At 39.9% G+C, this 24,881-nt stretch overlaps 1 protein-coding gene and 1 long non-coding RNA gene across 3 annotated transcripts in view; one reads left to right on the top strand and one right to left on the bottom strand.

The window, feature by feature from the left end:
• LOC124272136 (vacuole membrane protein 1-like) overlaps positions 1-23,773 on the bottom strand; it is a 29,121-nt gene extending 5,348 nt beyond the window's left edge. The window contains exons 1-8 of one of the 2 annotated variants that reach the window (XM_046707284.1): positions 23,720-23,773; positions 12,013-12,263; positions 9,850-9,940; positions 8,157-8,267; positions 7,623-7,702; positions 4,913-4,994; positions 2,755-2,895; positions 2,195-2,275 (exon numbers count right to left, since the gene is read on the bottom strand). In XM_046707284.1, coding sequence (XP_046563240.1) covers positions 2,195-2,275; positions 2,755-2,895; positions 4,913-4,994; positions 7,623-7,702; positions 8,157-8,267; positions 9,850-9,940; positions 12,013-12,236 — 810 coding nt within the window. In that variant the 5' untranslated portion in view covers positions 12,237-12,263; positions 23,720-23,773. The other variant, XM_046707283.1, reaches the window with a different exon arrangement.
• On the top strand, positions 301-15,097 carry LOC124272137. Its single transcript, XR_006897255.1, has 3 exons — positions 301-743; positions 1,565-1,575; positions 15,088-15,097. It is a non-coding gene; the product is annotated as an uncharacterized LOC124272137 (long non-coding RNA).
• Positions 23,774-24,881: the final 1,108 nt, after the last annotated feature.

The following is a 24,881-nucleotide window of genomic DNA, read 5'->3' as shown; positions in this document are numbered from 1 at the left end:
AAGTAGTTCTTAAACCCATATAATGAGAACAAATGGTTGAGATCCAGTTCAACTTTTATTCAGTATATACAAGGAAGCAGTAATGAAATTGCGGAACCATCCCTCATCTGCGTTGTTGGGCCGATGTAAGCTGCTGAGCCAGTACAAGAGGTCCGAATTGGTGTAGTCCCTGGACATCGGTGACAGACACATCTCGCAGGTAATGTGAAGAGATGACTTTATCAAATGCCAGAAGCAACCTTCCATGATAGCGGTCAAGGAGCAGTTGCTATGGAGGGCCATCGTCGAGGCTAGTGCACGAGTCTCATGAGGATTGGAAGCGGCTGGAGGAGGCAACCCTGCAAGGTACAGGCTCGCAGGATTGTGGCGCGCATCCAGAAGGCCAATGTGGTCCCAGAAACCTCAGTTCTTGAAGCGGTCGGCAAGGGTGTGAAGAGGTGCTTCTGTAGCTGTCGACGATGCTTGGAGGCAGCAAGGTAAACGTGTAGAGCCCTAACAGGGCAGAGTGTCAAATCTTCATTATCATCAGGTCCAAGAATGATGAGCAACGGGGGGAATGGTAAACAACCGGTCCGGTTGCCCTGGCAGTTGGTTTTTCGCAATGAAGTCCCAGCGGAGACCCAGGAAAGCCTTGCCATGCTTCTTCCGCTCGAACCGCACCAGACTGACATCAAGCGCATGAAGTTCAGATATATGAGCAGCGGTAGCCAAAGCTACCATGAAGAATGTCTTGAATGTCACTTGTCCTTGTCTTCCAAAGGTTCATAATCTGTAGAAATCATATGACGAAGGACGACGAACAGATCCCAGGCCGGAGGTCTGAACTTCCTGGACTGGTCAGAGAGTCTATAGGAGCGTAGTAGACTCTGCAACTCGGGAACAGTGGAAATCTTCATGCCCGAGGTGGCAGCCAAAACCAAGTTGATGGCGGATAAGCAGGTAGCTAACGTAGTACCCTTGAGTTTCTTAGTAGTGCGGAGATGTCCCTAATATACAGCACGTCCACACAGTCATGCCACAAGAAAGAATGATCATTCAAGGTAGTTGAATGGGCAATTAGTGGAGCATGCTGCAAGCTTTATTAGGAACTAGGAAGCTAATCAAGGAGAGCAGCATGGAGTGAACGGGCGAATGGACAAGGAGGCCTCTGGAAAAGAGTTTACAGTCGTTCCACTAAAAGTCGAAGCAAGAGAGAGAGGTGCAAGTCGTGAGATAGGATAAGTTTAAAAATTATTTGTTTACTTCTTCAGCGCTTTAAATATCGTTATAATATATACTCCCCATCAAAAGTTAAGACTCACTAGTGTAAATGTAGCCACTTACTTCAGTCAACTCTTCTAAACTAGATTTTGCAAAATTTTCAATACTGTTTAAAGGTACTGTTTACACATGAACTTATGTATTGTAAAACAAATTCGTAACATTGAAAAGTTTATTGTCATGGGTTAAAGAAATGATGAAACTGAGTGAAAATTGGCGAATTTTTAACTAAATTTTACACCACAACACAGCTGATCACATGAACAGTTTAATGCATTATTCTCGTGCAATTCATCTGCATAAGGTTTGCAGTTGGTTCCCCAAAGTTAGGGGAGACATTTATCTTCGATGTAATCACACATATATACATAACATATAGTGAGTGCTTTAAGTGACTCTAAACTTTTGATGGGTAGTATATGTATATATATGTGTGAATGTGAGTATGAATGTGAGTGCAAATGTGTGTGAATGTGAGTGTGAATGTGTGTGTGAAATGTTTGTGAGTGTGAATGTGAGTGTGAATGCGACAGTGAACGTGAGTGTGAATGTGAGTGTGTGTGAATGTGAGTGTGAATGCATGTGGGAATGTGAGTGTGAATGCGAGTGTGAATGTGAGTGTGAATGTGTGTGTGAATGTGAATGTGAATGTAAGTGTGAATGGTGTATACGTTTTTGTTTTGTGGCACAAAAATCTGTACTTCTTTTTTATTAAAACAATGTAACACTGAGCAGCTTGATCATGTTACCATCTTTTATTGAATCTGTAATTATAAGTGTTCAACATAACTGGTCAGATCCTGTGGTACCCTGAGTCCAGAGTCTTTTCACTGCATCAGGGAAGGCAGAAATAAAAGAAATGTCAAGATGAAACTCAATGATTCCTCAAAAGAGGATTAAGTGTTTAAATACATATTTTCTTGAACAAACTCACCGAAGCACAGGCTAAAATCCCAAAGAACCCGACTCTCTGTACGAGATTGTGAACTGATAACTTAGCTTTCTCCATGAATCCCTGAAATAAATATTATTTAATGTTTAAGCATTTTCTGACACACAAAAAAATTCTTATCATGCTTATAATTACATATTTAAACAACGAGGAGAGTTCTATGGATATACAACTTCTTTAATGTAATATGAGCGACGTTTCAGTGTAGCTACTAACACCATTATCAAGCATATTTACCACAGAATTCCCATTCAACCTAAATTTCTTCACTGAATCAAAAATTATTCTACAGAAAATATATGAAAGTATCATTCTGTTTGAAATGTTACATATTTGCTAGTTCTTCCAATAATTAGTGATTGTATTTTAAAATATTATTGAAATCTGTTAATTTGTTTATCAAGCTTATCAGGAAGAAATTAAAACAATGTCTTTAATCCACCTGTAATCAGCACTCAGTATATATGTCCATCCTAAAACCATCATCAACACCACACCATCCTAATGCTGTCTCCAAAACACACATCACAAACATCACTCACCAGTTCATCTGGATTTGCTTGTTTCTCATGAATCAACTCCTCGATCTCCTCGAACTCATCCTCCTCCAGGTCTGCCCCGGACAGTCTGGCTGCTCGTGCCATGAAGTAGGGTGGCAACTCCCCTATAGCAGTGCCTGCTCCCTTAAACAACATGAATTAGACTCCTCAGTACTGGAAGCATTGTAAACTTTGTAGATAATGTTCCTTGAGAAATCTTCTGATTTACTAATAAATAAACTTCTGTCATTATGTATACATGGTATTCCTTACATTTTAACATATTTGTTTGCAAAAGTAGTTGCAAAAAAGAATGGTTACTAGCTTACGAGGCTTGTGACTATCAGGGTCTGACTTACAGGGTCCTGTCTGACAGTATCCTGAATAACAGGGTCCTGAATAACAGGGTCATGACTTACAGGGTCATGACTGACAGTGTCCTGAATAACAGGGTCGTGACTTACAGGGTCCTGAATTTCAGGGTCCTGACTTACAGGGTCATGACTGACAGTGTCCTGAATAACAGGGTCGTGACTTACAGCGTCATGGTTGACAGTGTCCTGAATAACAGGGTCATAACTTACAGGGTCATGACTGACAGTGTCCTGAATAACAGGGTCGTGACTTACAGGGTCCTGTCTGACAGTGTCCTGAATAACAGGGTCCTGACTTACATGGTCATGACTGACAGTGTACTGAATAACAGGGTCATGACTTGCAGTGTCCTGAATAACAGGGTCGTGACTTACAGGGTCCTGTATGACAGTGTCCTGAATAACAGGGTCATGACTGACTGGGTCATGACTCACAGTGTCCTGAATAACAGGGTCATGACTGACAGTGTCCTGTCTGACAGTGTCGTGACTTACAGGGTCATGGTTGACAGTGTCCTGAATAACAGGGTCATGACTTACAGGGTGATGACTGACAGTGTCCTGAATAACAGTGTCGTGACTGACCGGATCCTGTCTGACAGTGTCCTGAATAACAGGGTCGTGACTTACAGGATCATGAATAACAGGGTCGTGACTTACAGGGTCCTGTCTGACAGTGTCCTGAATAACAGGGTCCTGACTTACAGGGTCCTGTCTGACAGGGTCCTGAATAACAAGGTTATGACTTACAGGATCATGTCTGACAGTGTCCTGAATAACAGGGTCATGACTTACAGGGTCATGACTGACAGTGTCCAGAACGACAGGGTCCTGACTTACAGAATCAAGATGGTCAGTGTCCTGAATAACAGGGTCGTGACTGACTTACAGAATCAAGATGGTCAGTGTCCTGAATAACAGGGTCGTGACTGACCGGGTCCTGAAGAACAGGGTCGTGACTGACAGTGTCCTGAATAACAGGGTCGTGACTGACTGAGTCCTGAATAACAGGGTCATGACTGACATTGTCCAGAATGACAGGGTCATGACTTACAGGGTGATGACTGACAGTGTCCAGAATGACAGGGTCCTGACTTATAGGGTCAAGATGGTCAGTGTCCTGAATAACAGGGTCGTGACTGACTGGGTCCTGAATAACCGGGTCATGACTGACAGTGTCCTGAATAACAGGGTCGTGACTGACTGGGTCCTGAATAACAGGGTCGTGACTGACAGTGTCCAGAATGACAGGGTCGTTACTGACAGTGTCCAGAATGACAGGGTCATGACTTACAGGGTCAAGATGGTCAGTGTCCTGAATAACAGGGTCGTGACTGACTGGGTCCTGAATAACAGGGTGATGACTGACAGCGTCCTGAGTAACAGGGTCTTGTCTGACAGTATCCTGAATAACAGGGTCGTGACTGACAGTCAAACATCTGACTGACAGTGGTCCAAGCTAACAAGGTCATGACCAACAGTGGTCAAAGCTAACACAGTGTGACTGAGTGACAGGGACCTAATCAACATCATCATTTAAAAGCAGGACACAGCAAAATTCCAACCTTCATCTCAGACACAGACTATTAGCAACAACCATACACAAAAACATCCAGTGACAAACATCATGAGCATGGACGTGTGCAACAGGGCAACAATCAGATGCGTCAACCACGTTAGTGTGTCTGACCAACTGATCCCAGGAATCGCCTCTAACAACAAGAGACTAATGAAGACTAACTCTAACCTAGATCTCATGGGGTAAAGAAAGACGAAGAGCCACTGACCCACATAACGGCCTCTATCCTGACTTTGCTCATAATGGTCCAGAGAGACATGTACTCCTCTTCTTGTTCTGGACAGATGATCCTGTCAAAGAAACAATTGAATAAAGAACTGATTACACAATGTCATTCAGAAAGTGGTCTAATGTAACATACGTTATATTTGGGAATGCACTCTCTTAGTAAAGTACAGATTCTAGTGCTTTTTTTAAGGCGATTAGGTGCCTCACTCTTGGTGTGTTCGAGAACGGATGGAGACGGCACAGCACAGCACAGGTTAACGAATAAATAACTTTGTCTGTGAACGTGCTTCTCTAACACCTGGCTGTCCCTTTCTCTGCACTCCTCCCTCGTAACAAACAGTGAACTGTGTCAATATTTTAATGATAGTTTGTTAAACAACTTTATTATTTTTAGGAAAAAAATTCTGAAAAAAACCTCACAGAGTGGGTCTGATGTTTTGATTATGATCAGCGTTTCATTGAGTATGTTATGTTTATTAGTTTTCGAGTTAGATTGCAATTCATCGGTCCGCTTTTGAGCCAAACGGACTGTATGCAAACTCACAGATAAGCCAAGGTCCTAACTTGACCCTTAAAATCACTATCCCATACATATGCTGAACCACCAAGCCTGCTCACCATCTCATCTAATCAGTCTTCAGAAATAGAGTGTCTAAAAATCTATGTTGAATTCTGCAAGTAAATCCTGTTGTTACATTATCTAGGAATAAACATAGTCTTTACATATCCAAACTTACGGGTAGTAATCTAGTTTAATGATTTTGTTTGAAATGTCATTCAATAATGTTTATATTACTTGCCACGAAATCTACAGCCATATACTGTGAGCATCTCCATTTATTACTTGGTAGTCAATTCATATAAATACACATTTAAAGGCACACTATCACGGCACACTTCTCTAAAAATCAATATTGCATTTCTCTCATTAATACTAATTATCATACAATGGATAGTGTTCACGGCAGGATAAAGCCAACGGATATTTTCGGTATCCGTTGGGGTCACATACGGATATCGATGCAAATTAGAGAGGTCATATGCAAATTTCAGGAACTACTTTCACAGTGTAAACAAACATGGCGTCAAGGGTTGGCGGTCGGGAAGCTTACTGGGAACTAGATGACCCCTGAGTGATCAGGAGAAAATTATGTCAACGGGCTCGTGACGTAACGTATTACTCCGCACATATTTGTGACGTCATAGACATTCCACGATGTTTAGTTTCATGATCTGCGGCATTTGAAATCGCATTTTTAAAAATTATAAAGCAAAAATGACGTATGATAAATAGGTTATCACACTCGTGAGTTTTGGGATGATTAATATCCTGCATTAGGAAGGCTCGCTAAATACAATGATTATTCCTAATGCAGGATATGAACCATCCCAAAACACACTCAAGTGATAACCTATATTTATTAGCACCCAGCGGAGCTACCATATAATTTATTCCGAAAAAAATTACGTATTAAGATTAAAATATAAATTAAAAAGTTCGAATGAATTAATGCAATTAAATCGACTCTCACTCCCTCTACTGACCAAACTTTATTTCAAGCAAACCCCACAGAGTTATGTCCCTTGGAATGCTCTTTACGAATATCCTGTAACACAACTTGTGAGTGAGGCCAGTTCGGCAACCAACAACAACACTGCGTGCAACAGTTTCCGATTTATGGAGCAATTGTTTACATTCCATATATGGCAAGTGTTCTCTGTTTGGAAGCTGTTCGCCTCGAAGTTTCAATTACGATTTCAGGCAAGTCGTAAGGGATAGTAAGTCTTTTATGGTATCAATAGGAAGCTAAAGTGAGTGCATATGCCCCAATATTTATATTAAAGACCAAAATACTGTCGAAAAAGCGTGACATTGTGCCTTTAATAAAGGTTTCATCGGCTGCCTACTTAACAGGCTTAATCATTAAAACAAATAATGATAAAATGACAACAAATCTGCGACATCGGTCGGTACAATAATGCAAACCAAACTCCTCTATTTCCAGGAAATTAGGAAATGGTAGACCACAACAATATAATTTGGGGGTTCAGTGGAACACAAATGCCCAAAACTTTCTTGGTTAGCTTATAAAAAGCTATGAACATATTTTATATATTCAGCAATAAGCAAATTAAAGCTTGATTGGATCCAATTTTACAAATGCACCCCCATAGACAAGTGTTAAGGTGAGGTAAGGTGAAATGGGGTTTAACGTCACACTTAAGAACATTTCGCTCATATGACGACGTGCATGCATGTGTATGTGTGGCTCCTTGTACTAGCCCAGACTGAAGCTGGTTTTATAGTGCTAGCTCATTGAGATACCATGCCGCAGTGAAGCATTAATACCCCACTCAGACACATTATACTGACTCTGAGCCGACCAGTCCTTGTACCCATTGATGCCGAACGCCAGGTAGGGACCATATTTTAATGTCTTTTGGTATGACACAGCCGGTGATCAACCCGGTGACCTTCCACTCTCTGGGCAGATGCTCTAACCACTACAGACAAGTGTAACAAAGTAGGAAGAGTTGATAGCTCTACTAAAGTTATAATGTCTTTATGACAAGAAAAGTCTCCCTTTGCCAAACCTACAAATGCTACAATTTCTTTATTGTTCACGGTATGATGTCCATAACGTCATGTGATACATATGTATTTCTGGGAATGTCGATCAAGGACTCACGAGTTTGGGTAGGGTGGCTCAGGAAAGTCGACAGACATACACTCAAATGCAGCTAGCGTGACGGACGCAATGTGTGGACCCTGAAAATGCAGCACACAATAAATATACCATTACAGAAGGTGAGGTGAGTTTAGTATAATGCCGCACTCAGCCATATTCCAGCTATATGGTGGAGGTCTGTAAATAATTGAGTCTGGACCAGACAATCCAGTGATCAACAGAATCAGCATCAATCTACACTATTTTGATATGATGACATGTGACAACCAAGTCAGCGAACCTGACCATCTGATCCCATTAGTCGCCTCTTACAACAAGCATGGGTTGCTGAAGACCAATCTAAACCGGATCTTCACGGGTCTGATGGATTTTGAGATTTGATTGTTTGATGTTCATAAAGGTTACAGCATTTTGATCAAGAAATGTTTTTGATATTTAATTGGGGTAAATATCAAGATAGTGGGATGAAATTATCCAGCTCAACCTGAGTGAAAACATTGGGAAAGGTTACTATGGTTACTATGTTGCACTTACCAGATAAAGAAGGAAGGTGTGAAGGCCAGTTCCCAATCCGACAGATGAGAGAATACCCAGGCCCATCCAGTAGCCACACCACAGCAGGTGCTTCCTTATAAACATCACTATCTACAACACAAGGAAACAGCTAAGTTACAGAGGAGGGAATAGCCAGGCCCATCCAGTAGCCACACCACAGCAGGTGCTTCCTTATAAACATCACTATCTACAACACAAGGAAACAGCTAAGTTACAGAGGAGGGAATAGCCAGGCCCATCCAGTAGCCACACCACAGCAGGTGCTTCCTTATAAACATCACTATCTACAACACAAGGAAACAGCTAAGTTACAGAGGAGGGAATAGCCAGGCCCATCCAGTAGCCACACCACAGCAGGTGCTTCCTTATAAACATCACTATCTACAACACAAGGGAAACAGCTAAGTTACAGAGGAGGGAATAGCCAGGCCCATCCAGTAGCCACACCACAGCAGGTGCTTCCTTATAAACATCACTATCTACAACACAAGGAAACAGCTAAGTTACAGAGGAGGGAATAGCCAGGCCCATCCAGTAGCCACACCACAGCAGGTGCTTCCTGATAAACATCACTATCTACAACACAAGGAAACAGCTAAGTTACAGGGGAGGGAATAGCCAGGCCCATCCAGTAGCCACACCACAGCAGGTGCTTCCTTATAAATGTCACTATCTACAACATAAGGAAACAGCTAAGTTACAGAGGAGGGAATAGCCAGGCCCATCCAGTAGCCACACCACAGCAGGTGCTTCCTTATAAACATCACTATCTACAACACAAGGAAACAGCTAAGTTACAGAGGAGGGAATAGCCAGGCCCATCCAGTAGCCACACCACAGCAGGTGCTTCCTTATAAATGTCACTATCTACAACATAAGGAAACAGCTAAGTTACAGAGGAGGGAATAGCCAGGCCCATCCAGTAGCCACACCACAGCAGGTGCTTCCTTATAAATGTCACTATCTACAACATAAGGAAACAGCTAAGTTACAGAGGAGGGAATAGCCAGGCCCATCCAGTAGCCACACCACAGCAGGTGCTTCCTTATAAATGTCACTATCTACAACACAAGTGTGATCTCTAGATTTGATTCCACGAGCAGTTTGGAGCAGACAGACAAAGGATCATTAAAGTGTGATTTACACATATACACCTACAATCTGTAGATCTTTGCACACTAAGGGACTCCACTCAAAAGTATACAATCAAAAATGTGTGTTTCCACTGATGCAGGTTAAAATCAGCTTGTGCAGCCCAAGTACATAAGCAGACTGCACTGTGTACACATGGTAAAATATTCCACAATCAGGCCAATAAATATCACTTGCTTCACAACATGTATAAGATCTCAAGACTTAAGCATTTTCATTTCATATAGAATACATCCTGTTTATGTACACAGCATTTTTTGTTGCACAGTTTTGTAACTCCAGCTTGCTGTTTGTGAGAGAAGAACAAACAGGAGTGAGTGAGTGAGTTTGGTTTAACGCCACTTTTAGCAATATTCCAGCAATATCACGGCGGGGGACACCAGAAATGGGCTTCACACATTGTACTTATGTGGGGAATCGAACGCGTGTCTTCAGCGTGATGAGCCAGCTCTTTAACAACTAGGCTACCCTACCACCCACAAAGGCATGAAATCACTTCCTGGTTTGACAATTGACTTACTGATTGATGGGCTCCCTCTGTGTTGTAGAGAAAGGTGAGGACAGCAGTCAGTACCAGCACAGCCAGGACGCTTCTCTTTCTCTTCCATAACCTGGAATATTGGAGTAAGTGAGTGATGGACTGATGAATGGATCTGTAGATGGATGGAGTGAGTAAGTGTGTGAGCGAGTGTGTGAGTAATGGGTGGATCCATAGATGAATCGAGTGAATGAATGACTGACTGCCTGAGTATGGTTTTATGCAGTTTTTAGCAATATTCCAGCAATATCACGGCAGGGGAACACCAGAAACGGGCTTCACAAATTGTACTTATGTGGGGAATCGAACCCGGGCCTTTGGCGTGACAAGCGAACGCTTTAACCACTATTGTGTGAGTGAGTAATGGATGGATCTATAGATGGAGTGTGTGAGTGAGTAATGGATGGATCTATAGATGGAGTGTGTGAGTGAGTAATGGATGGATCTATAGATGGAGTGTGTGAGTGAGTAATGGATGGATCTATAGATGGAGTGTGTGAGTGAGTAATGGATGGATCTATAGATGGAGTGTGTGAGTGAGTAATGGATGGATCTATAGATGGAGTGTGTGAGTGAGTAATGGATGGATCTATAGATGGAATGTGTGAGTGAGTAATGGATGGATCTATAGATGGAATGTGTGAGTGAGTAATGGATGGATCTATAGATGGAGTGTGTGAGTGAGTAATGGATGGATGGATCTATAGATGGAATGTGTGAGTAATGGATGGATCTATAGATGGAATGTGTGAGTGAGTAATGGATGGATCTATAGATGGAGTGTGTGAGTGAGTAATGGATGGATCTATAGATGGAGTGTGTGAGTGAGTAATGGATGGATCTATAGATGGAGTGTGTGAGTGAGTAATGGATGGATCTATAGATGGAGTGTGTGAGTGAGTAATGGATGGATCTATAGATGGAATGTGTGAGTGACTGAGTGATGGATCTATATAAAAGTGAGTGAAAGAGTTCATATTTAACGTCACATCGGCAATATTTCAGCCACATCGTGACAAAAACAGTTTATACAATATGAAAATGAAAACATTGTGAAGAGTTAAACCTGTCGACGAAGGACAGTAAAAATCCTAGGGGATCACAGATATGAACATAAAACTAGCATGTAAAACTAAAACAGTGTAATTAAAGACAATACAATATAAAACACGGGCTATAGATCGCCAACAACTGAAGGTAGATCACCATACTAGGAACCATGGGGACCTTACTTTTGCTACCTGCATGGAGCCTACCTGGATTTACACCATCCCTTCAGATGCTGGCGATTGTAGGATAATTTAGCCGAAATTTAAAGGAACAAAAATACTACGTTTAAAAACCTGGTACGTGAAAATTTTACTTTAAAAGTTTTTGGGATATTGAAATAAATGAAGTGAGTGAGTGAGTGAGTGAGTGAGAGCTGGGCTTGATGCAGATCTCAGACATTTTCCATTTCGGTGAAACCCACAAGCACAGGTATGGGACTGACAAACCTAAAAGCATAATTTGGGGTTTCTGGCATGCAAAAGGGACGCAACTCAATGAATTAAGGCCCTTATGATGACAAGGCTGGCTGTGCCTTGGGAGCATCAGAGTCAGAGAGTTTTACACCGCTATTAGCAACATTTGAGCAATATCAAGGTGGGGGACACCAGAAATTGGTTTCAAACATTGTACCCATGTGGGGAATCGAACCCAGGTCACGCATCGTGATGAGCTAACACTTTAACCACTAAGCTACCCTACCACCTGCGATGCAGGCTAGTTCATGCTATACAGACGTACAACATGGAGACAAGGTATTGGGGATATGTTCTAGTAGTTCTATAATGGATCGCATGAGGTACTAACAGTGAGTGAGTGAGTATGGTTTTACGCTGCTTTTTAGCAATATTCCAGCAATATCACGGCAGGGGACACCAGAAATGGGCTTCACACATTGTACCCATGTGGGGAATCGAACCCAGGTCTTCGGCGTGAAGAGCGAGCGCTTTAACCACTAGGCTACCCCACAGCCCCTGAGGTACTAACAACATATTCTGATATGAATTCATCATTGGAAGACAGGTACAGGAAGTCTACATCACTGATAGACCACACATCTCTGATCTAAGTAAGCGATTTCATGGATGATGATCTCACCTGAATATCAGTGAATGTATAAGACACCCTGATTCAAAGACAAAATAAAATAGTGTCAATAAAGGTTTCTTCCACAACACCAGCTGTTCCCGTTCTTGTCGTTCCTGTTCCCGTAGCGTCTTCATGTCTGTGGTTGTGCCTGTGGAGGATGTTGGTGCATCTACATCACCATTCGTATTGCTCTCCGATTTTCTCTGGCGTATACGTTTCTTTCCATCTTCCATAGTGCTATAGTTCAGCAATCTTGATATCTGAAGAAAATATTATTATTAAACTAATGAGGAATTCAGGACTTTTCAGCGAGGTTGATGTAACTATGGTAACTATTTTGATTATCATGATCATAATAAAAATGTTGTAGCAGGGTGAATGTAAAATCAGACAAGAAATGCATTTACAATACATAATACTATAGTAAATAATACCATACTATAGTACATAATACTATACAATAGTACATATTACTATAATGCTACATAATAGTGTGTGTTCTTCAACATTAAGCAATATTCAAGTTTTTACATTATAGTGAATGATACAAGACAAATCTTATGGATAACAACTTCTTGATTTACTTTACACAACTTTTCTGGGCTGGTTCTTGCCCTTTCGACAGGTGGATAATGACGAAGAGGCAAGAACCAGCCCAGAAACGTTGTGTAAAATAAATCAAGAAGTTGTTATCCATAAGATTTGTCTTGTATTACTACACCAACTTCTAAATGCCTCTGAAGAATTTCATATAGTGACTGAGTATGGTTTTACATCACATTTAGCAATATTCCAGCAACATTATGGCTGGGGACACCAGAAATGGGCTTCACACAATGTACCCATGTGGGGATTCGAACCTGAGTCTTCAGCGTGACGAGTGGACGCTTTCACCACTGGAATATTGCTAAAAGCGGCGTAAAACTAAACTCACTCACTCTTAAGACAACCATTATTTTCCTCTGTCAAAGGGAGACTACTGACTTTAAAGTCCAGTTTTTATTCTTGCCAAACTGGGAGCCTGATAACCATAGGTGACTGGGGACTAGTTTTCTTACCTGGTATCCTTACAATTCTCAAATAATCAGATCTCATATTCATAATCAAAAGGCTCTTTTTCAGGTGTCAACAAGCACTGTGTCAGGTGTCAACAGGCTCTTTTTCAGGTGTCAACAAGCACTGTGTCAGGTGTCAACAGGCTCTTTTTCAGGTGTCAACAAGCACTGTGTCAGGTGTCAATAGGCACTTTTTCAGGTATCAACAAATACTGTCACAGGTGCCCATGAACACCGTCTCAGGTGTCAACAGGTGGCATGGGTGTCAACAACTATTGTTTCAGGTGTCAACAAGCACTGTGTCAGGTGTCAATAGGCACTGTCACAGGTATCAACAAATACTGTCACAGGTGCCCACGAACACTGTGTAAGGTGTCACAGGTGGCATTGGTGTCAACAACCACTGTTTCAGGTATCAACAAATACTGTCACAGGTGCCCACGAACACTGTGTAAGGTGTCAACATGTGGCATTGGTGTCAACAACCACTGTTTCAGGTATCAACAAACACTGTCACAGGTGCCCACGAACACTGTGTCAGGTGTCACAGGTGGCATGGGTGTCAACAACCACTGTTTCAGGTATCATCAAACACTGTCACAGGTGCCCACGAACACTGTGTCAGGTGTCACAGGTGGCATGGGTGTCAACAACCACTGTTTCAGGTATCAACAAACACTGTCACAGGTGCCCACAAACACTGTGTCAGGTGTCACAGGTGGCATGGGTGTCAACAACCACTGTTTCAGGTATCATCAAACAGTGTCAGTGTCACAGGTGTCCATGAACATGATGAACACCATTTCAGGTGTTAACGAGCCCTGTTTCACACATTTCATGCACTACATGAGAATTCACATTTTTGTAAGTGCCATTAAAATTCATTCTGAGTGCATACATTAGAAATACTGAGATCACTTTCATTAAGCTAAAATCAGTGAAAATACACTTAGCACAAACTAACTGAATAAACATACACACACAGAAAATGAACATGCTAAATAAACAGAATCCAAACAATAAATTTCAATAATTAATGGAAAAACTTTCTTTGGATTGGCACTCGTGTTGGGAATTGGTTAAAATCTCATAATTGATGATTGGTTCATTACTACCGATCAATCATCAAAAATAATTGGTTAGCATCATTTATGAAATTTGTTAATACACATTGAAATAAGTAGAAAAAAATGTAGTTCTTCTGGGTTTTTTTGGCAAAATGTCACATCTTTAAAGGATCACTAGTATGTTAGGAACATAAATTTCTTGGAATCTTTAAGATAAATTCAATCATGACTTGAAACGAGCTTGTAGTGCTTACCAAATGTAACAGACAAAACCAACCATGTGAAAAATATTGTTAATGAAAACAAGTGTTCCAGAATTGTTTGTGTTCGATTATGAGAAATTATGATCAATTGCTTGGTCGTTTAGTCACTGCGACCAATCTTCGATTATTTCAATTAATCGGACCACCACTAATTGGCACACATGAGGCTGAAAGTAATTTTAAACAAGCATAGCAAAGATGCTAAATTATAATGATAATACATACAAATAAATATAGTAAGGATCATGAAAATGTTGGGGACGTTTAATCATAGTGAAGACGAAGCACACAATTTCATTAAAAAAATTCCAAACAATATTAATGTCCATGAACTCTTGTGCCATGGACATTTGGATGTGTTTTCACAAGCAACTGTTATAATGCGCATTCCTGACAAAATTATTCATGCACATAGCCAGAAACATTTCAGTATCTGGCAACAAACTACAGTCGTCCCTTGGCACAACACGGGTCTTGGGGTCAGTGGGTGACTCCTCGCATTATGAGACAACTGCATTATGAGAAACCCGCATTATATACATACATAACACAGAACAAAGCCAAGTAAAATTGTAACATTCCATGGACATAGCAGAACTATGTTTTCGGATGGCGGTGTTTACCCGTGCTATAACGCGATGCTTTGCATCACAGCAAACATCGTAAGTACTCAGGTAATGGCATGTCTCTATGATAAAGTTGTCTTTTATAAGTTATTCCGATGTTCCGCTGTTTGTGTGATTATTCAAGAAAATCCCATAATACAAGGACATGTCCGTTAAAAACTTCTTTTAATTTCGAACAGCACTGAATTTCGCTAGTTTACAACATGATAACAGGATTACCCTGAGTAAAACCAGCGGATTTGTTGGTATGCTATTTCTGATGACATAACATAGTGCAGGGATGGCAAAAGGAAAATCTATTTTCTGAAAACTTAATATTGTGTCATCGAGTTGAGGGTTTCTCAATGGGTTTAGACGATTCACAATGGAACAATTTGAAATAAAATCAGCAGAAATCCACAGATCAGCGGAAAATTGCCATCCCTGGTTGTGTGATCGCTGGGCAATTCATTTTAATGGGAGCCACAGATTACCCCACAGTATAACCAAATCCGAAGGGTGTTATTGCGAGAGATGTTTGTATTTGGACAAGTACTACTCAGAAGAAATGTATTGTAAGGAAAACATATTCTGCTGTATTACTTTCGTAATATGAAAGAACCAGGTATTTCTCTGAACAAGCTGAACAATGTATGTATATAATATGCATATGTGTATATATAATGGATTTCTATGGCGCCTGGTATCAAACTCAAAGCTGTTCAGTGGTGCATCACAAAGTCTACTTCGGATAACCCAAGCTGCTTGCTAGGTGCTAAAAGAAAATAGCCACATGACCTATCCCACCGGGTACCCATTTTCTGCTGGGTGAACAAAAGCAATTTTGAACAAACTCACGTTCCTAAAGTGAGACCACATGTATCACATGTGCTTTGTTGTGGGGAAGGACATGTCATCTACTTTGCCTTCATCTGTGATTATTGTGGTATAAAGATGGAAAACCCTGTTCATGAACAATATCATGAACCGCGTGATGAACAAAAATGAACAATGGAAAATATGATTCAAACCTGATGTAAGGCTCATCTCGTGGAACAATTCAAAATATTGATAGCAAATATCACGAAACAGGTCAAACCTTGTTGTCTACTTGTGTATGCAGCTATCAAACTGAACTTTGACCTCATCAACTGTTGACATGTTATTAAGTGTGTGATGTTCAGGTACACAGCTGTTGATGATGCAAGCCACATTTATCATGTTTATAACTGCGACAGATGGGTCATGTGTTGCATTCATCAATTCAGTCATCTAGTGCTGTGATTCAGAGATACATTGTACTATTAGTTTACAAAGTATGGTGGATGAACATGGTTACCATGGTTACTCGTGATCATGGCTGTTTCACATAATGGGACAATGGTCATAACTAGATGAATGTCCTGTTGTTGTAGTCAAATACCAGGGCTCCAGATAAATTTTCAACATCAGGAGTACGTACTCCTTACTGTTTCAATGCAGAAGTACTGGAAAACCTTAAGAGTACATTTAGAGTACTGAATGGAATTTAATGGAGTATCACTAATCTTGTGTTTCGTTTCATATATGCACCACAACATTGGTACTCTTGTGTAAACAGGTCAATAAACTATAAAACAATACTATTTTCAGATAAATATGATTCTAAGACCATACACCATTGCTGCAGTGCGTATCTGCTATGTTTTCTAAATTATTTCCTACCGTATCGTGCACATTTTATGTCCGTACATACGCCGATACCACCCTTATCTGGAGCCCTGAAATACTATAATGCCATTATGGTCAGAACAACCAAAATAATGTCCTCCCAGCGTGGCCACAACATGATTAATGTCCAGGGTCCCATTGTACAAAACAACCTTAGTGCTAAGGCTACCTTAAGTCTATGTTAAGGTATGGGAGTTACGGTCACCTTAGTGCTATGATCGTTTTGTACAACGGCACCCAGGGCCTGTTTCATGAAGCAACCTTTATTTAGGTTAACCTTAACTCCCATTCTTTAACACTGGACTAAGGTTACCTTAGTGACTTATCAGGGATTCACCTTGAGTCCTGTATTTGCGGGTCATTGTGACTCATACTCTTAATTTTCAGGGGTCCTGGACTACAAAATGGGGGTCCCAGACACCATAATATTATCATTAATACTATGTTGTAATATTGTTGTAATTCAGTTACTGTATTGTGTATCATGATCATCACATTGTTACAGTAATGAAATTGCAAATGATACCATAACTCAGCTAGTAGCAGACTCAGTGATAACTTATTGTTAGTATGTTACTTGATTGGAATTTTAACTAAAAGTGTTTGGACTTTTTCTGCGTCCATGTGGACGAGCTAATAAATTTTGTTCCGTCCACTGTCAATTTTTATGCGTATAGGACGCAGGAATCCCTGCTTATGATCACCTCAGTGCTTTGTGAAAGGAGGCCCTGATGTCCTGGCCCTGATTTCTCGAAACAAACTTAAGTTTTTACTCAAATTTCAAACTGAGTTTGACAATTTGAAACAGCTGAATATTGAACTCAGCTGCATTTTTTTAATAAAAAAGCCCAAAATACTTAAGTCTTCTATTCACCAAACTCAAGTTGTCTACTATGTTTGAGTTCAATATCGATTTCAGTTCATTCTGGGAAATGCATTTTCTCAAATTTGAGTAAAAATTTGAACTTAAGTCAAAACTCAGACTTAAGTTTGTTTCGAGAATTCGGGGCCAGGTTACACCAGTGTATGAAACAAATAAGGCCCATCCATCCGTCCGACCGACCGTGACAGGCTAGACTTCTGAAGGACAGACTACATTTACAGCTAGCCAGCCTGATGGTCTGGTAAATATGTTACATAACATGTTCCATACATCTGAGTAAATTCACCATATCATAAAATCTACTTTTCAAATTGAGGCTGCATTTAGACTTGACAATTACTGTTTGAACATTGAACTGTCGTATCGCAAGCTCAAAAAGACTGCACTGACATATATTATCACTAAAACAGCCACCATAACTAAAAATGAGTTATTATCTTTGGATTTTCTGGTCTGGTTAAATCCGTTTTGGGGCTGGTAACCTTTTGAAGTTGATGCCTGGCTGGGGTTTGGGTTTATATCACAGAATACACTGGTTACACCAAAAATGATGTCCTGTGACAATGGTTACAATAAGGCTATTGTCCTGATGTCAAATATTGTCCATACAACGTGGCAAAACACAGTGTAAACATGATCAAGCGTCCTTGTACCATCTTACAAAATTCAACATAGGCCCATTCTGTAATCAAGGTCACCAGGTTAGGCTATGTCACATAAGCAAGATCAGTGGGCTGCAGCAGCCAAATGCCATCTTAGCAACATTCCAGCATTGTTCACAAATGGTGTTTCAAAGTAACAGGACATTGGGTCCTGTAAGTTTCAGATGTCTGTCTGACCTATTGAAAATTCACAGGACCCATGGAATACAATTAAACACACATTTCAGATTAAACATTTCTTATAATTAGCATCAAAATTATTAACATACATTAGATTTATAAACAGCAAACAAGTGCCACATGTCACATATAAAAACTTCAGTCAAAGTCATTGTGAAATATACAGTCAGACACTGGGGCCGGCGGGTGGTAGACTTCTATCGGACTGTTGGCGAATCTGCCGGATTTGTCAAAGGGTCAGACGCTATTCGTGAACACTGTTCCAGCAATATTCCAGCAATATGAAGGCGTGGGACGCCATGAAAAGTGCGTCACAAAGTGTACCCATGTATGGAATGGAAACATGTTCCTTGGTGTGAAAAGTGAACACCTGACACTAGGCTACTGGCCTTTAGTTAGTAAGTGAGTGAGTTTAGGTTTACGCCACACTCAGCAATATCCCAGCAATATGGCGCGGTCTGTAAATAATCGAGTCTGGACCAGACAATCCAGTGATCAACAGCATGAGCATCGATCTGCGCAATTGGGAACCGATGACATGTGTCAACCAAGTCAGCGAAACTGACCACCCGATCCCGTTAGTCGCCTCTTACGACAAGCATAGTCGCCTTTTATGGCAGGCACATGGGTTGCTGAAGACCTATTCTACCCCGGATCTTCACGGGTCCCTTCAGTTAGTATGGCCACAAGAGACACTTAGAACCAAAACCAGGACAATGAAAGGCAAGTCTGTACTAAACTAAACACTTAACATAAAAAAGAAGCCCAAAAACATGACAAATTAGGGAGTATTTGTACAGGAATCAAAACACGCTTTCCTTCAACTGTCCAAAGGGATTCTTTCACACATGAACAATTGAGTTAATATTTATCGTCACATTGGCAATATTTCAGCCATATCATGACGAGATCCAATTTGACATTGATATAATGATAAGGAATAAGTAATATAAAACCTGTCGTCAAGGGACAGTCAAACAACTAGAGTATCACAGTTAGATTGAAAATTAGCATTTCATGTTAACAAAACGCAATATGAAAACGGGCTATAGATCACCAGCAACTGAAGGTAGATCACCATACTAGCGACCCACACATGAACAAGATACATTCCCTTTGAACGAACATTCAGTAGCAATGACTATGATCAAAGTAGGAGAAAAATTATGAACTATATGAAGCACAATAAATTATTGAAAACCAACAATTGATAATGGCCATTTTATTTTAAAGGAAAATGTTAGTAAAATTGGTAATTAGTGCTTTAATTTATCAAACAAAACTTTCTACATTACCATCATGTCCATGACAAACCAGCTTGCAAATGTTTAGTATCAGCTATGAATAGTCAACTGATTTAGGGGGGTTAAAGTTCAGCATAGCCACACCAAACATAATTAATAATTTATTTCAATACCTTTCATACTGATCAACGTCATTCTGAAATATGATTGAGTGAGTTTAGCTTTACACAATTTTAGCAATATTCCAGCAACATCACAGCGGAGGACACCAGAAATGGGCTTCACACATTGTACCCATGTGGGGAATTGAACCCAGGTGTTTAACATGATGAGCGAATGCTTTAACCACTAGGCTACCCCAACGCCCCTCTGAAATATGACTTCAGCTACTCAAAATATAGACAACATTGACAAGACATTTGTTTCAATCTTTCTTTTACTTCTGTAGTTAGTATATATATCAGGGGTGGAAATAACCCATTGCCCGACGTCCAGTCCAGTGTTTTTTTCTGTCGGGCAAGAACATTTGTATATCACGGTGTCCAGTTGACATTCCAATGTTAATTATGTTGTTTATTTAAAAAATCACCAAGAAAATCGGCCGGTATAGCGGAAAAATTATCAGGGCAAGTGATTTTACATGTGCCACTGTACCGGAGTACACTAGCAATTTTAAAGTATTTTCCACCCCTGTATATATATATTTGTGATGGCTTACATTCATCATGCCGAAAGACATTCGATTCCACACCTGGGTACAAAGTGTCAAGCCACTTTCTGGTGTCCTCCACCTTAATATTCCTGGAATATTGCTAAAAGCAGCGTAAAACCTAACTCACTCACTCAGTCGAAGGTCCAACTGAATGCCCTATGGGCATTACTGACAAACTTTATGGTTAATAACACAAGGAATTCCTGCTTGAGGTTCAAGAATCTGTATTTGATACTCATGAAATAAAACAAGTTGTTATCCACAAAGTTTGCCAATATCGTACTTCCCAACTTCTAAAATACCAATCAAAGAAGTTACACAATGGGCACGTTTCACTGATGTACTACTGATTAACTATTCTAATCACTGACACCATGGACACAGATGGTTAGAATTGCAATAGTTCATGTAAATTATTGTAATGACTGATATCATATCAAAATAATTTCATGATAGATTTGTCAAAAATAACTAAAATTCTTCATAAATACACGTGTGACAGGTTATTTCCATTTTACCATCTTTTCTGTTTTGTTCAGCTGTTTAATAATTCAAATTTCTACTTTTTCAAACAATTCCATGTCTGTGTTTCTGGTGCTTACAAATCTTTGCAACCTTTCACCATAATAACCCAGAAATATTTTTCACCATGCATATTCCAAGTAAATCCCTTTGTGACACAATGCTCCCGGAAACCTCTAAAACCAAAATTTCAGATTCATTTCACTCTACCTCTACATTTGATTTTGCTAGTCTGAAATAAGAAAACAAAGAACATTTTGAAAAGCTAAATCTGACTCTTAATAGTTTTCAATATTTCATATCAACACAGACTCTAAGCATAATCGTACATGCATTATTTCTGTTTTTCCAATATTTCTAAAAGTTATCATAACATATTAGGGATAGAGAATCACACACGAGTGCCCTTTCATATCAGATATCATATCAACACTCATTGATAAGTATTGTCACTATTAGCATGATTAGTGCTGTGGTGTTTATGCAAGGTCAAGGGTGATTTGGGCTCACTGTTGTTAGAAGATATACTGGATATGGGATCTAAGCGATCAATGTAACATTGTACCAAATGGAATTATGGCTGAACTAACTGTGTACCTGATCCTTATTCGCTTTCACAATTATGATCGTAGACAAAATTTAAATAGACAAAAAAACAATTTAAATAATGCTAAAAGATTTATAATCGGAATTATCGTTGATGGTAATAATTACTAATGATCATCAACAAGAATTTTTTATCACTTATAGTATTGTACTTTAACTGTTGTTATGAAATAACGTTTTAATTCACTCAGACAATACACAGTGTTAGATCTTTATTCATCATGGACTGCTTCTAAATTATGTTGAAGACTCAGAGTGTTTCATTAGTAATCCAAGCATAAATATGTCGCCACTCACCAGTGATGTGAAATATGTTAATTTCTTTCAGATTTTGTTTCCATTTTTGCTCAAGGTTACTCCTGCAATATTTACCGATAATAAATTGATATTCAGTTAACGATTATCAATCTCCATGATATATATTGATAACAAGACCTAATGATTTTGCATGGTTTTCCAAGAAAATATAGCTGTGTAGAGTGGGGTAAAACTATGAAAAGTTTTTCCTATTGTAACAGATATTATACAAGATCTCACGTAATTGACCTTGGGTGCGTAATAAGCAGTGTTGAGGTATGATAATGATAGTATGGGTACCCAGGATACTTGCTCAGGATTCATCACCACAGGTATATAACTTACCCTTCTCTAGAGGGGGAAGAGGGCAGTGGTGTAGCCTAGTGGTTAAAGTATTAGTTTGTCATGTCAAAGACACAGGTTTGCTTCCCCACATGGTTACAATGAAGCCATTTTCTAGTGGCCCCTGCCATGATGCAACAGGAATATTGCTAGGGTAAAACCATATGGATTCAATCACATGCCCAAATTAATATCATTTTAAAATCAGCTATAATTACATGATGGAACCACAATGCACCCTCTGAGTGTTTACGGTGTGTACCAGTTGTACCATTAGATTATACAGGTCAGTCCGGTAATTCTGTGCAGCTGCAATAGCGTACTTCCTTATCGAGGTAAACATCGTCTGCTACCACATTTATTCTTGAAATCGGGACATTTTTGCAAGGGACGGGCTTTTAATCACTAAAGGTAAGTAAATAACAGTAATTCACATATAAATCGACAGTTTTTCTTCAGACTTTTAACCTTTTTCTTCATTATTCATAATTGGATTTCATATGAAACACTCTTCCTTACATTGATGAAGTGATTTTTGAAAATAATCTGGCCCTAATACGCTTTCATACTTTGGGATCTCCAACTGGATGTTATGCGCATCAGTAGCTGCGCAGAATTACCGAACAGCAAGCAATGTCGTCAGAACGTCGGTAAGGTCAACCGTATGGCATAATGCAACGTTTGAATCTTATAGTCGTCAATAAAACTGATATTTTCTAGGTAAATATGATGCATACCAGCATGTTTAGTCACGTATACCACAAAAAATAAGAGACGTTAGTTGCCGTGTTGCAATCGATGTGCTTAGGTGCGCGGAATTACCGGACGGCATTGTATATGTTTTCAGACAACATACGCTTTCGGAGGCAGCTGTAACGAGGCGTGTTTCATCGCACACAGACATTCTAGAGTACAGTTGCGACATGTTGTACAATTATTCATACTATAATTGATAAAATAATAGATCTTCCTACCAATCTGAAACCCCCCCAAAACTATGATACACCAGAAAACAATGTGGTGGTGTTTATGGTGATGCACATGTTCAAAACACTCTACAAATGTTAGTAATATTTTTATTGGTTACCAGGGTCGTTAATTTTATAATGACGTATTGCCTGAGGTCCACTGATTATAAATTACATTTCAGCATGGTATCTGATGTTGAAGAATTCCATCACAACTATTGTTTTGGTTCATGTTTTCCCATGTTTTCCAGTTTTACCTTAGTATTCTTAGAGATGTATTAACTGGGTACAATTACATTACTTTTTTGATACTTTACATACAGGTCTCGTTTTAGTACTGGAAACATAGACACTTGTCAAAACTCTCACAACAGTGATATGAAGTAATGAACCTGTTAGTCATGCAAACCGAAATACTTGAACAGGTGACCGGCAACCTACCAACTCGGCCTTGCGGCCTCTAGTACTTAATCCCCTCTTCTTTAATTTCTTTCTTAATTCAATCACTGTTAGGTTTCCCAAATTGCCATTGTCCTCCACCATTCTGCTACAACAAATTTAGGTGCGTAGTCAGTTAACAAACAAATTTAATCTACATACTTTGTGTAACGTGTCCTTAAGCTTCTTAGGAACCGGAAGTTGATCTGACAGGTAGAGCTGGGCCACACGTACTGAAGTGAGTTGCGTATCTAGTTGAACTCCCCGCAGAGTCCCTGTAGAGTAGGAATCGCTCTGCAACGAGAAATCTTGTGGGTTTTTTAGTTATTGTTGTTTCTGTGAAAGCCTTATGCTTCCACTAACGTAGCAAAATTATTTTTTTAACCGAAGCTTCTCGTTATTTCAATTATTTGTATATTTTTCTCGGATGTTCATGCTTTTGTATGAGATACTTCTATCATAATAAATTTCGTAATTTCATTTATTTGTTCCTAATATGGAGCAGAGACCATATTTTTTTTATTTATCATACGGTCTTTGCTTCGAGTCCATAAAAATATTTGAAATTTCGATTTTTACTTCTTTGCTTCGATTATTCTGTCGGTATTTCAATTATCTGCCTGAAATTCCTATTTTTTCAGTTTGTTTTGGATTCCATACCGTACGTTTTATTGTCAGATTGTGACGTTCTCTATTCGAACAGAGAAAAAAACTTTGAATTCCGTGAGGGGTGGATTGGGAAAAAGGTCGGACCGTTCTTCCGGGGGCGGTGGGGTAGCCTAGTGGTTAAAGCGTTTGCTTGTCACCCGGAAGACCCGGGTTCGATACCCAGCGTGAAGACCGTTTCTGGTGTCGCCATATGCCGTGATTGGGTGGTCAGGCTCGGTGACTTGATTGATTTGTTTGCTGTTTAACGCCGCACTCAGCAATATTCCAACTATATGGTGGCGGTCTGTAAATAATCGAGTCTGCACCAGACAATCCAGTGATCAACAGCATGAGCATCGATCTACGCAATTGGGATACGATGACATGTGTCAACAAAGTCACCGAGCCTGACCACCCGGTCCTGTTAGTCACCTCTTACGACAAGAAGACCAATTCTAACCCGGGTTCTTACGGGTTGACAAATGTCATCGTATCCCAATGATTAGATCGATGCTCATGCTGCAGGCTCACCGACTTGGTTGAGATCTAGACATGTCATCGTAACTCGATTGTGTAGATCGATACTCATGCTGTTGATCACTGGATTGTCAGGTCCAGACTCCATTATATAGCTGGAATATTGCCGCGTGCAACGTTAAACAACAACAACAACGAT

The sequence above is a fragment of the Haliotis rubra genome, unplaced genomic scaffold (genome assembly GCF_003918875.1).
Source record: "Haliotis rubra isolate DU_JTF1 unplaced genomic scaffold, ASM391887v1 Scf1669, whole genome shotgun sequence".
Lineage (NCBI taxonomy): Eukaryota > Metazoa > Mollusca > Gastropoda > Lepetellida > Haliotidae > Haliotis > Haliotis rubra.
The sequence above is the reverse complement of the archived record's forward strand: the minus strand, read 5'-3'. Positions and strand labels throughout refer to the sequence as shown.